The sequence below is a fragment of the Engraulis encrasicolus genome, chromosome 13 (assembly GCF_034702125.1).
Source record: "Engraulis encrasicolus isolate BLACKSEA-1 chromosome 13, IST_EnEncr_1.0, whole genome shotgun sequence".
Classification (NCBI taxonomy): domain Eukaryota; kingdom Metazoa; phylum Chordata; class Actinopteri; order Clupeiformes; family Engraulidae; genus Engraulis; species Engraulis encrasicolus.
This window is the reverse complement of record NC_085869.1, coordinates 52533095-52548362: the sequence shown is the minus strand read 5'-3', so window position 1 is coordinate 52548362 and position 15268 is coordinate 52533095. Positions and strand designations below refer to the sequence as shown.

Here is a 15268-nt window from a genome sequence, read left to right as displayed (position 1 = left end):
TTTATCCAAAGCAACTAGCGGTACCAGTTATTTTACTACAGTATCTGGAGCAATGTCGGCTCAGGTGCCTTGGTCAGGGACACTTCAGCGATGGATGGAGGTGTTGGGACAGGTGGGTGGGATTCGAACCTGCAACACTCTGAGCTTAGGTCACCCCCCGACGATTTGTGTGTATGTATGATGGACCATCTCTGGAGTCGCCTATAGCAGCAACCTTGGCTCAAAGCACGTCATGTCATGACCTTCAATGTTGTAGAATAAGCCTATGAATGATTATATAGATCAAGCAAGCCTATGCATTCTGCAGGCAGTATTACTTGGTGATAAAGATTAAAAGTCTGGGATTATGAAGGAAAGAGAGAGAGAGACAGAGAGAGAGAGAGAGAGAGAGAGAGAGAGAGAGAGAGAGAGAGAGAGAGAGAGAGAGAGAGAGAGAGAGAGAGAGAGAGAGAGAGAGAGAGAGAGAACGCTTTTGTGAGCATGTTTGTAATTGCTTTCATATTCTCATGTGCGTGAGAGTATGAACATGTAGCCTACAGTAAGAGGGAGAGAAAGACAATACATTTTCAAACACCTCACCAATGCACAGACCAATCATATATAACAGTGGAGCATGCACACATTAATTCATTACACAAGAGGATGTGACAATTGCAATTTCATTGCAATAGAATTAGAAATTATAGCCTCAATACAACTCAACATTATTATTATTATGATTATGATCATGATTATTATTATTAAAGTATTATTATTAGGCCTATTTTATCATGCAATTGCAAAGATGGCCATAACCTCACAAGATGTGCAACAGCAGACATCAGTCAGGGGTTATGGTTTATCCTATTCTTGCCATGCCTTTTGATACGGCATATGCAAATGTTAATATTTAACAGTAGGCGTTGGTGATAGGCGTCCTCTTTTTTCGTGTACAATTTTTGCGCTTACCTCCATCTTGGGGGGGAAGGGCCTTTTCCATGAGGATGTAAAGCTATCTGCTTTTCCAGTCTTCTGATTGGTTTTCCCTGTATGCCAATCAACCACATGGACCGTGTAGTCACGCAAAGTGGGAGGGCTAAAATAGAGGGCAGAGGAAAAAAAACAAAAACATTCTTACTAGCTGCCATCTTGAATACTGTACTCACGGCGAGTGGGAGTCGGACTAGTGGCAACGGGGAAACAGTCGGTGCTCCATGAGACGAACGACAGGCGCTCTCTGTCGAAAACGTGGAATTATCTAACGCAATACGACTTCTACAGTATTACTGAATACCCGTGCACTGTCACATTTTTGTGTTTGTTGGTGGTAAAGTTATTTTTGAATCTCGCTTTAGCTCACTGCTTATAGCTAGCTCGTGCCCAGCTAACCCCCGGATCAGAGTCAAGTCGACGATTTTTCGAGGCTTTGCAGCCCTCAATTCACGTGGACTGTCTTTGGAAGATGCGAGTCTAAGTCTTTTTGTGGATATTTCAACCAAACCTTCGTGCCTACTGCTTTGAAAATATGTGTTTTTGAAAGACAGGCTGGAACCAAGGAGAATTTTATCCGTGGGGCAGCTACCTAGCTGCAGTTGGTTAAGCAGGGTTTGTGTTTTCACTATCAACTTTCCACTGGATTGACCGCGCGTGATTCGGGAAAGGTGTATTATTGATGACATTACACCCTGCAAATTTGTGCGGTAAAACGGCCCTCTGTGACACATTTTTTGCATTCTGCTTTTCTTGTTCGCAGTTCTCTCAGTATTTTGCAAACAGCCTATGCAATAACTGAGTTGATAAGACCGTAGCTGTTTATTAAAAATGCATATTTGGTTACTTCCGTGCCAGATTTAGCTTAACGCATTTTTTGTTAACTGGTTCGTTTTATTCATTTAAAGTGACCTGGAGGAGTGTTCCCCGGAATGAAATAATATATTGCCCTCGGGATTTCAGAATGGAGCAAGCCCCTCTCAAGTCCACTTATTCGGTTTATTTAGGATAGCCTGTTAAAGAGTGGACTTTACCCTTGCAATATTTTTTCACGGTGGAGGCTTCCCCCTCTTTCCCCGTCATATAGTGTATCCCAACCCTCAATACAACCTTGCATCCTTCAACACAGAGCCTCAAACATCAAGTCGCTACCATGTGCAAAATATGTCTCACGAGAGTTATTGTCACTTACGAGTGAGTAGGAACTGGACAATCAAGGGTAGCTCTGGACATTATTGAAGTGTACTGGATGGCAACTATTTTCACTGTCGTTTAGTGTGATAACATCACTCCCTCAACGAGTGAATCACAGAAAAGACTATCAGATACTAGAACTGTACGTTCCTTTGGGATTTCCGAAGCTGTGGCTGCAACCTGGAACTAACGTGAAAAGGAGAAGGAATTGCAGCTGCTCACTTCGAAAATGGGACCAGCAACAAAACTGGCTTTTGGCGTATTCCTCATCTCTTGCTCCTCAGGTTGGTATTGTAGAATTGTCATTTTAAAGTCTTTCTCTGGTATAACGAATATTTGTAAGGCTTACAAATGGCTCCTGCCAAAATGCTCTGCATGTATGGCATATACATGCATTTCACACAGGCTGTTGCGTACCAAAATCTTCAAACTGTTAGTTGGGATTCTTACCCGTGTTTTTCCAGAGAGAAAGAGAGAGCGGTCAACATTCAGGGGCACATAGAGAGGTCCGAATGCTGCGGATCTTTTCAAAGTTATGATGATTACTGTTGTTATTGCAATTTTATAATAACACCCGGGACATTTTAAACCAAAAACCTCCACGGCCACTTTAATAGCTAATCTGTGCCAGTGGTACAGTTCTGCGTGTGGCATACAGTAGGACTAATCTGATGTTGCGTTGGTTAATCATTCTTCAGTGGCGTGTGTCAGGTGGAAGTGCGCGCTTTGGATAAAGCGAAGGAAAAATCACTCTCGCTTGCCTGTGTGCTTTGTTTTGTACAACACTCCGCACCTGCCCGGAGTCTTCATTAAACACACCAACAGCACCATTGTGTGTGTTGTAACCGTACAGTAGGCTACAGTGCTGTCTGCTCGGTCAGCGCGATAGCATCAGATGTCGGCTCTCAAAAGAAGAGCCTCACCCGCCGATAAAACGAGCTACAAAGCTGGTGTATTTGCATAAAAACGCTCGATAAAGTAATACTCACATCAGCGTTCTGACATGTCCTGCCTCCACCTCCACAAGCCAAACATCTATTTTATTATTGTTACCAGCAGCGTTCGGACCGTTTCACACTGCCGTGGTTAAAATGGCTTTATATGCAAAACATTTAAATGAAATATCTCTGGAAACCGCTGCAGTGTAGGGAAATACGGACGCTTTGCTGGAGCTATTTTTAACTCGTGTCTTCCTCTTGCTCTGTTCCCCTCCCCTTGATTCCCGAGCATGAATTTTATTGCATGAAACTGTACAATAAATGCTGTGTGTACCCCAATGAAGAAGAGCATGCATTATAATACTCATCTCTAGATGACTATGGACAATTCAAAGAACAAGGCACGGAGATCGGTAGTGTTCTGTGTTCCCCAGTGTATAACTTAAGGGTTGTAGGCCAAAAGTTGTCCCAGAGTGGTGCACTGTAACCTGTTTGAGCCCTTTAATGACCTACACTGTACCGTGTGCCACAATGTAATCCCAGTTTTTCTACTGAGTGCATGCAGGTCACAACAAAATGACATTACGCATGGGTGACAGGATGTTGCTCACATCATCTTTGGTTCGGTTGGGCACACATTCTGTCACATAAGCTGGAGTGTGAGCGTGTGTGTATGACTTGGGTGCGTGCACGCTTTCTTTCAAATCTCAAGCATGTATTACCCATTTGCCTGCAACTTTGACTTTTGCAAGGGATATTCTAAGCCATAAGCCGCTGATGCTTTTTAACGGTGACAAGTCTCTAATATGCCATTTGCGATGTGGCTTAGCATGAAGCAACAGTATACACACACACACACACACACACACACACACATGCATATACACGTACGCACACGACAAACAGGACACACAACCACAAGATAGCTGGTCATTAATAACCCAGATATGCCCCGAAGCTGTGCTGAGGCTCGTCAATGCTCAAAATGGTTCAATGGATTGCTGTTCGCCTGGTTTAGAATGAGCCACTGTTGTTTGCATGCATGCAGCGTTTTTAAGTGTGCTGTACACCTGCATAATCCCTTTGAGAGTGAATACATCTCATCAGATTGTTGTGAAGCCATCGCTTAGGGCGAGGGGAAAAAAAATTACAGCCTGTGTTTTGTAAAAGGTGAACCCATAGCACTCTTAGTTATTATTTCTGTGTAGTTCCATGCGTGTAGCCATATGTACATAATCGCAAGGAATGTAGCCTGGTCTGCTCGTGTTTCAAGGCAAGGTAGATTGTGTGCAACCTTTTTAGTTGTTGCAGATATCACATATTCATGAACCAAGCAGAAGTGTGTTTCAGAGTGCAGCGATGTGCATCGAGTGTCTTCTGATTTGCCCCCTCCGTCTTATGCAAACCATGTTGGATGGGCAAATGGAGTGTTTTGGTAACAAGGTGGTATTTGGTAACGGATAGATAGTTTCTCTTGCACACTGCACTTGTTTGTTCAGAATGTGGAGTCGAAAAGGGCTTTTGAGGTCATTTGCATGCAGTGCTTACACGCATACAGGCACACACACACACACACACACACACACACACATGCACACAGGCAGTGAAATGTTGGTCAGTTTTCTGGTTGACTTAAGTGGTTGGACGTGCAGTCAATTTCACATGACTTTCAGTTGGCTCCTCGTCCTCGTGCATACATTATGATGCAGTGCAGGCCTACGGGCCTTTTAATGGCCTGTAGCAGCATCGTATTTGGAGAACCGAGATGGTTTTTACCATCGCACCTGCTTTTGTAGCCTTCAGAAAAGTGTACAAACTTTCTAACTTACACCAAACAGCCTTGCTGTGCAGTAATACAATTGAAAAAAACAAAGCACAGTATTTTCTTGTAATACAATATCAAAATAATTATTATTTTGAAATAATATTCAGAAAGTATGATGTTATCCACACTGTTGTACTACATAAGCGTCTTGTAGGATGTGAGGGGAAATCTTTCAATCCAAACGCATGTGTAAGCTTATTTGCCAGGATAATAGAGCTCTTCAGCGTTGACGTCAACTTGTATGCGGCGTTTGGACTACCGGTTCCATGGCGATTTTTTACATTGCAAAACGCCATAGAGATTCAGGTTTGGCAAAAATATAAGTTGCACGGCAACAACGAACATTAGCGTGTCCCCGCATCCCTTTCTCATTAGTGGAACGGATCGTATCATCATGTTGGTGTATTCACATGTTAAATCATGACGATTATAATTCAATATTGCTAACCCCTTTCTGATCAGTAAAACTTCCGAACTACATACTTTCCTTTGGTTGCCATGGATACAACCCTCCGCACGTACATGCCGTTAGATACAGGCGCCGCTTCTGTAGTCGCCAAAAGCTTCCGGGTTTAGCATATGGACGCAACATCGTATTTATGTCGAAGTTTGACACAAAATGATCAACCATGTCATACCTACAGCCTATTTTTAACACCCTCGACAGTTTGCGGGGGTTCGCTAAGCGCGTGCTTGCACTCGGAGCTTATTTGAAATTTACCCCTATTCATTCCCAATGGAGGCCGGAAGCCGATAGGAACCAGGACGTCCTTAAATGCTAACATGAAAGACTACAATCTACTACATGCTTCCGCTTCCGCTGAAGAACTCTATAATGTGGATGCACTTGCATTGAAGAACCTTGTATTGTTGTAGCGGTTTTTAAAGCAAGACATCATGACGGGGGGGGAATATGACGACGACATATCAGGTTTCCCCCTGCCAGTAGGGCTGACCCACGGTTGAGATGATGCTGATGGTTGATGGTGGCAGGTGGGGGTCAGTCAGTGAGTGAGTGGGGGAAGTGGCTGGTACACTGACACTCTACAGCATTGTCCCCCCACTCGGAAAAAAACACAAATCCAGACAGATTAACAGGGGAGCCATTAGCGAGCGACACCACTTCTGCGACAAATCCCCAAAACAAAGATTTTTATGTAGGGGATAATGCAACATTTACCCCCCAAATCCCCTCTCTTGTGTTGCACAATTGCATCTGCACACGTTGCTGATGGGCAATTTGGTACGGCTGATGTGTTTGTATACAGTTTTTTTTTTCATAAACAGGCTGAAGGATTACAGATTGTTGACATCTTCTCTGGCCTGTGATGAAAGCTGTCAAAAATACACTGGCTTGTTTATGGTAGAAACAGAAAACATGTCTTAACTGACTGCGCGTTTATAATCTTTTCCCATGGACATGTTGTGAGGTATGGGCTAAGTGGTTGGGGAAAAAATCCCAGATTGGTATAACTGCTTTGTAGATGGGGAAAAGGATCTATTTCAACAAACTGGTGAAATGGACAGTGCTGTTGTGAGGTCATTGCCTCGCGCACATTGTCTGATCCTGGCTATGAATGGCTGCCTTCTTTTTTTTCTCTTTGTGAAGCTCACATCACTGTACATAATCCATGAATGTTTAATACAGACACTCTCAATAGTCAGATGTAGTCATGTAATAAGGGAATGATAAAACGGAACACCCGACTGTAACGGCATCATGTACTTGCACTCGATGACCAGGGTTGACATGGATTTATCCCAATGCCCCAAATTCACACACGTCGTCATCATCATCATCATTTATTATTGTTATTAAACGAAGTGCGGCATGTAAAATCAGTAAAATAGCTACTGGATCCTCTCTGCCCCCTATTTGACCAGTAAAGAATACTTAGAAATTGTTTCATGCCATTAGCCCGTAGCCAGCCAGAATTCAGAGCAGTACTTTGACATGTATTTTAGCTTCCATATACCGTAAAGTTCCGTATAATAGCCGAGTTCCAATTAGCGGCCGGGTTCCCTTTAAGGGCCGGGTGCAAGAGGATTTGGACAGATAATGACCGGTTCCAAATAAAAGCCCGGTCTATTATTTGGAAATTTACGGTATTATGACCTCACTACACATTTAAGAAGCCAGGCCAGGTTTGTGTTTGGAGGCGTCTTGTCTGGATGGATGGATCTGCGTTCATGCTCTTCTTTATTGTGTCTTAACTTCTTCTCTGGCGTTTTCTTTGCTATAGTATTGTGGAGATTGTGTGAGTGTTTGTGTCTACCTGTCTCTCTTTGTGCTCTTTCAGGCATCTTAAACTTCTTTGCTTTACTTCTTCTGTGGCGTTTTCTTTACCCAGATGTAATCAGCGTGACCGGCGGCATGATTCTTTAATGGCATTCTGACTGATGTTTCTCCACTCTTGGTATCAGATGTCCGGCTGACCCTCGGGTTTGCAAGTTACATTCTGTGTTGACAGTTTCTGAAGTTATCTACACCAGGGAATACTATGCATAATAAAAGCCCTCTGCTCTGCTCTGCTCCACTTTCCCAACCTGACATAGGTGGCCACCAATTTGTTAAGTAAATCTGCAAACACTCTTCCTCAATCTTATTTTTTTTCAGTGTCCCTCAGCCTAATGCTGGTAATGTTATATTTGGGCTCAAACAACATTCAGCAGGAATTTTAGTCCATGGCCCATGCACTAGCGCTGGCTGTTGTGTTGTGGTAGCTTGTGGTAGCTTGTGTAGCTTGTGGTAGTTGCAGAGTGATTTTGGATTGGAAAGTTTTTTTTTGTCTGAATCTGTATAGGAAGCCGTCATAGGCTAGACAAACATTACTGGGATTCTTTAGTAGGTGTGTGGAAGCCATGTTAGGATTTGTTTACAGTTGGTGCAGAATTTCAAATATGGCAGCTTGACTGTTTTGATATCAAAGCAAAAGTGGATGTTGTCACACTTCAAATGATTACTGTGTTAACTTGTTGAATGTAGAAAATAGTTCGTTTTTTTATGATTTGTGTAAGGAGCTTGATGTTGTGTTCTATTCATAACTGGTCACTGAGGATGTCATGTTCCCCCTCAAATTCCTTGAGCAGGCAGGAGTCCAACAATAGCCTTTGTTTTATTTCGGTATATGGAATTTTGTTTTTGTTTGTGTAAGGAGATGGAGGAATTCCTTATCGCTTTGACTTTTCAAACCCCCCCCCCCCCCTTTATTTAATCCAGTACTGCCTAATGTTTCATATTATCGCAAGCTAATTGGTCCATTGTGCCGTTAAAGACCAGGACACATTCTGGATTGCCATTTCATAGTTCGACTTGAACAGATTTTAAAAAATAATTCATCCACTTGAACTTTCTTTTGACAGGGTTGCTCAATAAGTAGTTGCTTCAGATGAGCTCACTAAAATATCAAGTGATCTGTGCATTCTTCCATCCAGTTCCTTGATGATCAAAGCATGCAAACATGCCACCCCATTTCTCAATTTAAGGTATTTCTTTTTTTGAACATGACCTTCCTGCTTTGCCCTCTTTTCGCCTCTGCATTTTCAACCTGATCCATCACCTGTGCTCTGGTGTTTGAGTGACATGCCTGACACTCTATCTCCCTGTTTTGGTTCCTTAGAATTTCTGAGTAAAGCCTGAGACTTACTGAGAAACCTCAGAACTCAGGAATACCTCCAGTATTGTTGGCCTAGCTGCTTTGAACAATTCTGGCCCTTCTTGCGGATGTATTCAACACCATACTCTTGTGTACATAGAAAAGAAACCGAAGGCTACAGCTGCCAAAAGATGTTTTCAGAGAGACTGTTGCCTGAAACCCATGTAACAAAAACCTCCTTAAAGTGTGCAGTCAAGTGCATTGATTGCCTAATACTGTCGAAGGATGCCACCAATGTTCAGCTCGGTTCAATTCCCCAGGTGAGCAAGACAGACAGGTGTCTATTTAAGCACTTCATCATTTTACACATTTTTGGCAGTTGCAGCAGCCAGGATTGAAGTTCACTGCCATCATTAGGCTTAGGCCCTGCCAAAGCGCTCAGCTCATGGATGGAGGAATGCCACAGTTTCAGTTTTTTGCCTCTCTTGCTCCAGGGCTTTTCAGCCTAACCTTTGACCTTTGCCTCAGGGCTTTCCTCCCCTCTAGAGGAGGCGATGATGACCTACTGGTATGTTGATGTTGAGTTATTGGTGACAAAGCCTCAGTTTGCATAAAGCCTACCTTTTGTTCAGCACCACCGCTTCAAGCCTCCCTCGGGGAACTCTTGCCTGTTGTCATACCCTGAATTGTGGAAAGGAGAAAGAAAAATGACTTTCTTTTCTTTTTTTTCTTTTCTGTTTTTTTTTGTCTTTCTTGGTAATGTCAGTGCTAGATGTGTTTGAATGAGAGAAGACTGTTTCTGTGTGGCTTAAAATTTCTAAAGAAATGCTCGAACAAGCAGCCAAAAAAAAATCCCAATTGTTTTTGTTTGTTTGGTTGCAGACCTAAGGCTTTTTTTCCCCAAATGTGGTGCTCAGATGTTTCGCTTTTCTTTTTTTAGCCGTTGTATCGATTATCTTTCAGGAAGCTTTGGGTGCATTGAAATTTTACTCAGCCCCCAAACAATTCAGCAGTTCAGTGTCAAAGCATACAGACAAGGCGTTCTCCCGCACACACACACACACACACACACACACACACACACACACACACACACACACACACACACACGGCCTAAGTGGCACAAGTGGAGATGCTCCGTCAGAGAGTGTATTATGACAGCTTCACAAGTTCCTCCTTTTGAAAGGCTGTGTCTTATTTATACATGAGCCTCGGCGTTCACACTGAGAGACCGACCGCTCAGGAGAAAGGGATAAGTGGTGGCCGAGCCAGCCCCAGAACTCTAACGGCAAAAAAAGGACGGAACTGGGGATTTCGGTGAAGCTGAAACTCTTCACACACGGTTGTTTGTTTTTGTTTTTGTCCATCACTCCTGATTAATTCATCTGGATCACTTACAGCGTGGTGTTGTGTGGACCATGTGCTAGATGTGATAAAGTGATGCACATTTCAGCTGCTGTGGAGGAGCCGAGCTTGAGGCACTCGTCTCTCATTTCTTTGATGATGGTGTTTTCATTGCCTTAGGAAAAAGCAGAAGGCCCGATCACACTGGGAAATGTGTTAAGATGTAGGCAACTACAGTAGCAACAGAACAGTTTGCACTGATGCTTGTTTTAATATGCCTTTTTTGTCATGAATGACACAATCGAACGCACAAACAAAACAAAACAAACAAACAAAAATGCCTGTCTGTCAGTGGGAATGACAAGCGTGTGCGTGTGTGTGCGCGTGTGTGCGCGTGTGTGCGTGTGCGTGTGCGTGTGCGTGTGTGTGTGTGTGTGTCAGCTGAATTCCTGTGCATGTCCACTGGGGCCTGGATCTTGGCCCTATGCTACCTTACATGACCCTTCCATCCTCACTGGGCACAGATGCTCCTAAATAACTACTGTAGTTTTCCCCTTCAGGATCACCCTACAGGTTGAGAAAGGAACTCTCTGTCTCTCTGTCTCTGTCTCTCTGTCTCTCTGTCTCTCTCTCTCTCTGTCTCTCTCTCTCTCTCTCTCTCTCTCTCTCTCTGTCTCTCTCTCTGTCTCTCTGTCTCTCTCTCTGTCTCTCTCTCTGTCTCTCTCTCTCTCTCTCTCTCTCTCTCTCTCTCTCTCTCTCTGTCTCTCTCTCTCTCTCTCTCTCTCTCTCTCTCTCTCTCTCTCTCTCTCTCTGTCTCTCTGTCTCTCTGTCTCTCTGTCTCTCTCTCTCTCTTTCTCTTTTTCTCTCTTTCTCTCTTTCTCTCTCGCTCTCGCTCGCGCTCGCGCTCTCTCTCTCTCTCTCCCCCCCCCTCTCTCTCTCTCTCTCGCTCTCTCGCTCGCGCTCTCTCTCTCTCTCTCTCCCCCCCTCTCCTCCATGGATGATGGTGGCAGATTGAACTCAGAAATGCCTCCTCTTTCTTCCACACGACTACAGTTTTATGAACCGCTGAAACATATTTTGGAGAATATTATTTGAAGGTTGAAAATAATAATAATAAAAAAGAAACCTACTTGGGCCTAAGGCTTGCTTTAAACTAAGCAACCCTCTCCCCGGGTCTCTCGTAATAAGCCCCCCTGCTAGATGCTCCGAGTCCAGAGCGAGCTCACGAGAGAGAGAGCTTGGATTAAAACTCACTTAGGCTCTGCTTCTACCAGTGTGACAGCTCCCCTGCTCGTGCCCCCATGGCTCTAATTCCCTCTGGTGCTGCAGGCTCGGGAGTGGAGCAGAGCAGAGTGGAGTGGAGGCCTCTTTTAGGGTCAGGCTTTGACCCCGAGGCACACGACGACACGAGCGACAACTTTGAAACAGGATGAGAGCGAGGGAGAGAGAGAGAGAGACCTGGTTATGTAGTGTTTCGTGTTTCGTGTTGGATGATTCGGAGGGACCCTGTTTGCTTTATGTCAGCTGCTGGCCCAGATTCGGAGGCACGCTAGGGTACAATGCAGCCTAGTGAATATGTGTGTGTATGTGTATGAGGGTTGGTGTGTGTGTGTGTGTGTACTGTATGCATTTGTGTGTGTGTGTGTTGGTCTGTGTGTGTGTGTTTGTGTGCCTGTGCATGTATTTTTTGTGTATTCTGTATGCGTGTGTGTATGTGGGACGGGGTCGAGGCAGGGTGAGTCGAGGGGCATCTTCATCATCTTCCTTCTTCGGCAGTCATTCCTCTTCCTTGCTTGGGCTCGGGTGTGACAGTAATTCCAGCAGATTCCCTGCTAATCCTAATGGTGGCGACTCGACTTGTGTCTCTGCTGCCACTAAACTAATCCCTCCCCCCCTCACCGGATTTATGACTACCGAGGGGCAATTAGCAAATTAATTCTTACCAAAATAATTGACATTGTGCGCCTGCCTGCCTGCAACACTGCTGTAACGCCACCATTGACTTGATTGCGCCGTTTGGCTTAATGAGCCGTTTATTGTGATCAGGTTTTTTTCGCCCTCCCTTTTTAAAAAAATGTATGAGTGTGCTGTTGAATGAGAGCGGATTTTGAATGAAGTGGGTGCAATTTGGTGAGCGGCCTTTTTGACATGATTTCCCATTAGACGAAGATATTGTTGCCCTTGACAATTGGATAAACAATACAACCCACTAAAATAGACACAGATTTGTTTTCTGATCATGCCTACAGTAATCACCTGATGTGTTTTGGCTAAACGCATTATATGCTCTGCTCTGTGTCCGCTTGCTTGATTGAAACATCAATCAGATGTGCAATTTTGAAAATGGCCTTCTACCAAAGTGTCCCACCATAGGCATTGTTCATTGCTAACACATTTGTTACAATTATAGCTACCACATATGGTATGAACTTACCAAATTTGAACAGACACAAATGCAAAATACAAAAATCTCAATTCATGTTCTGCTTATTATCAATAAAAGCACTTTCTTGCCTGATTAGCAAGTAATCAATTTCAAGAATGGACTTGAAAAAGGCCTTGAACCACCTTTCTGACTTGCCAGTCATGCACAGAGTAAGCTCTCACGTGGCAATCCATTCTGCCTCCACCTCAGTGCTGTTTATTGATTCAATAAAGAACTAGATCATTCATCACATTAGTTGACAACTGATTGCACACTTCCCCTCGGGTTTTCCGGAATAAAAAGATTTGCAAGTATCACAGGCAATAAGACGTGACGCACGATACATTAAGCAAGCTACTTAACATTCCTTCCACCCCCTCCCCCCCCCCCCCCCCTGCCATTCTGCTTGTGGTTAGCGCTCTAGGTGACTGTCTAAACTATCGTCCACCCCTGAGAGAACGACTTTTGTTTGTCACTGGCTCCTCTTACCTGTTTGCGTGCTAACCACACTCCCCAGTGAATGCCGGCAGGCCGTGTGCTGTGTGTGTTTTTTTCTTTCTTTCCCTCTTATCTTTCTTGAAAAGTAAACATGCGGTTGTGTCGCACAAAAGTTAATAACCCTCTGAGCAAGATAAGAAGAAATGTCAAAAATGCGGAGGGCTATCGCTCCTCATATCAGCTGTAATACTGAACAAAAGGCGGAAGGGGCTCTGGCCTACAATAAGTGACATTGTTTTCAACTGCACTGGCCACCACAACAGCAACTTGCTAACAGGTTACTGACTTTTATGTAACGCAAAATAAACAAAGAACTATGCCTTCTCCTTCGCCAACTACTGTCCAAGTGCTGCTGAGAGTTTGTCAGGAATTTTCACACTTGCCACAAGCAGTTTGTGCACTTTTAACTTGGAACTGTTCCACTCGTACAGAGGTTGTTCTAGAAGAGTTGGCATTCTGGAGTGTGTAGCTCTCCTTCTTTAGCTGAGCTAAACAGGAGAGTGGGCTCCTGCTGTGTGCTGCTGGGTGTTGTTGAACACACGCGAGGGAGGGCCCTGGTAGGGAACATATTCAGACTTGCAGGCTCCAATGCATGTACACAGCGAGGGGGGAATGCCCATATTCATGGCTTCCACAGGCAGAGCTGTCCATATCAATTGCTCTTATCTTGCTTCTGTACGTTGCTCCATAAGGTAACGAGGAAGTAATGTCCACGAGCGAGATCACGTGATGTATCACTTAAACAGGCTCTGTTTTACGTCTTTAATTTCCCAGGATGAACAAGATGTTCAGCACTGAGCCAAAAGCCACTGCAACATTTTTTGGAATATAATAAAGTTACCTCTTGTCTTACCAGCCAGAAGGGGCTGGCTTCTGCCTCACCTGACGTGAGGCCCCTCTGCTTTCACCAGCAGATTTGATTTTGGGCTAATCTAGAGAGTGAATCTGGGGTCAAAACAAGGCCTCCATCGGCCTTTGGGCAGCCTTGGCTTCTCCCCAACTCTTGCCTGGTCAGATGCCAGCATGGAACCAACACTGGGTTTTAGGCAGCGATGACGTCGCCAGCTGGCGTAGGGTTTTGACACAGAGCTGTGTAGTGCAGCAGAATGTATTGTCACCAAATAGAGATTTGAGAACGGTGGTGGATTACACAAAATACACTGGCAGGTGTGTGTGTTTATGTGCGCGTGTGTGTGCACACGCGCACACACACACACACACACAAGATAAGAATCTGAGCTCTATGGTGTAATATTTACTTTATTTTTTATGTAATACTTGCCTAACACATAGTACTTGGGGTACAATTATTGGAATGCTTCTCACTCTTCAACTGCTTCATCCCCATGTTTGGTCAATGAGGGCTCAGGGCTGTTCCACATTTATCAATTGTTAATTTTATTGAAGACACTGTGAATGATTTGTTTTATTCAAATAAATGTCACACAAAGGAAGATGAACTGGAATGAACTTTATTCTCTCTTGTGCGCCCTTGCTCGCTCTCTGCTGCTGCATCATGCCTCTCCACTGTTGGTCTGAGGTTCAATCCTTGGGCAATCACGGATAAGTATGCATTTTACTCAGCCCTCATCCAAACAATCAGTAGTTGAGTGTCAAGGCCATACGAGCCCTAGAAAGCCATGCAAACACACTTCTCGCTCCTACTCTGTCTGTCTCTCTCTCTTTCTCTCTCTCTCTCTCTGCCTCACTCTCTCACACACATACACACACACACACACACACACACACACACGACAGACAAATAACCTGTACATTTTCTCTCTCTCTCTGTACAGGTGCCATCCTAGGACGTTCGGAGACGCAGCAATGCGTGCAGTACAACTTCCACCCCAACGTGGAGCTGCGGGGTAACCGGACGGTGAAGCAGTGCGTGGGGGAGAAGGACAAGCGCGTGCACTGCTACGCCACCTGGAAGAACATCTCGGGCACCGTGCAGCTACTGCAGCAGGGCTGCTGGCTCGACGACCGCAGCTGCTACGGCAGGTAAAAACCCTCCCCACAATACCATCATGCTGCATCATGCTATCATCGTGTTGTATTGCGGTGAATTCAGGTAAATTGGGCCACTTTTTTGCATATAAGTGAGTGGCCCAAATTGCTCGAATTCACCATACTTTACAATATCATAATGCTTTGTGTTGTATTACTTTACAATATCATCATGCTGGTTGTATTACTTTACATTACATTATCCAAGCAATGTAGAGTTACTTTAGGCTCAGCGCTGCTGGCTCCAAGTCTAGAAGGTAAAAAGACTCCCGACAACATTTGTGTATCGTCCTCACATTACATTATATTTTCTAAAGCGATGTACAGTTACTTTAGGAACTGGGATGCTGCCGCGATGGCCACAGCTGCTACGGCAGGTAAAAATTATTAAAGCTCAATGACATTACGTTAGCACGACATCTTGACATTACTTTACATTGTCCAAAACGATACACAGTTCCTTTTGGGT

General features: G+C 44.3%; 1 protein-coding gene across 1 annotated transcript in view; it reads left to right on the top strand.

Moving 5' to 3' along the window:
* The first annotated feature begins 1146 nt into the window (after positions 1–1146).
* acvr2aa (activin A receptor type 2Aa) overlaps positions 1147–15268 on the top strand; it is a 58091-nt gene continuing 43969 nt past the window's right edge. Inside the window, exons 1-2 of the mRNA XM_063214237.1 lie at positions 1147–2447; positions 14586–14793. Coding sequence (XP_063070307.1) covers positions 2393–2447; positions 14586–14793 — 263 coding nt within the window. The 5' untranslated portion in view covers positions 1147–2392. The remainder of the gene's footprint in view (positions 2448–14585; positions 14794–15268) is intronic.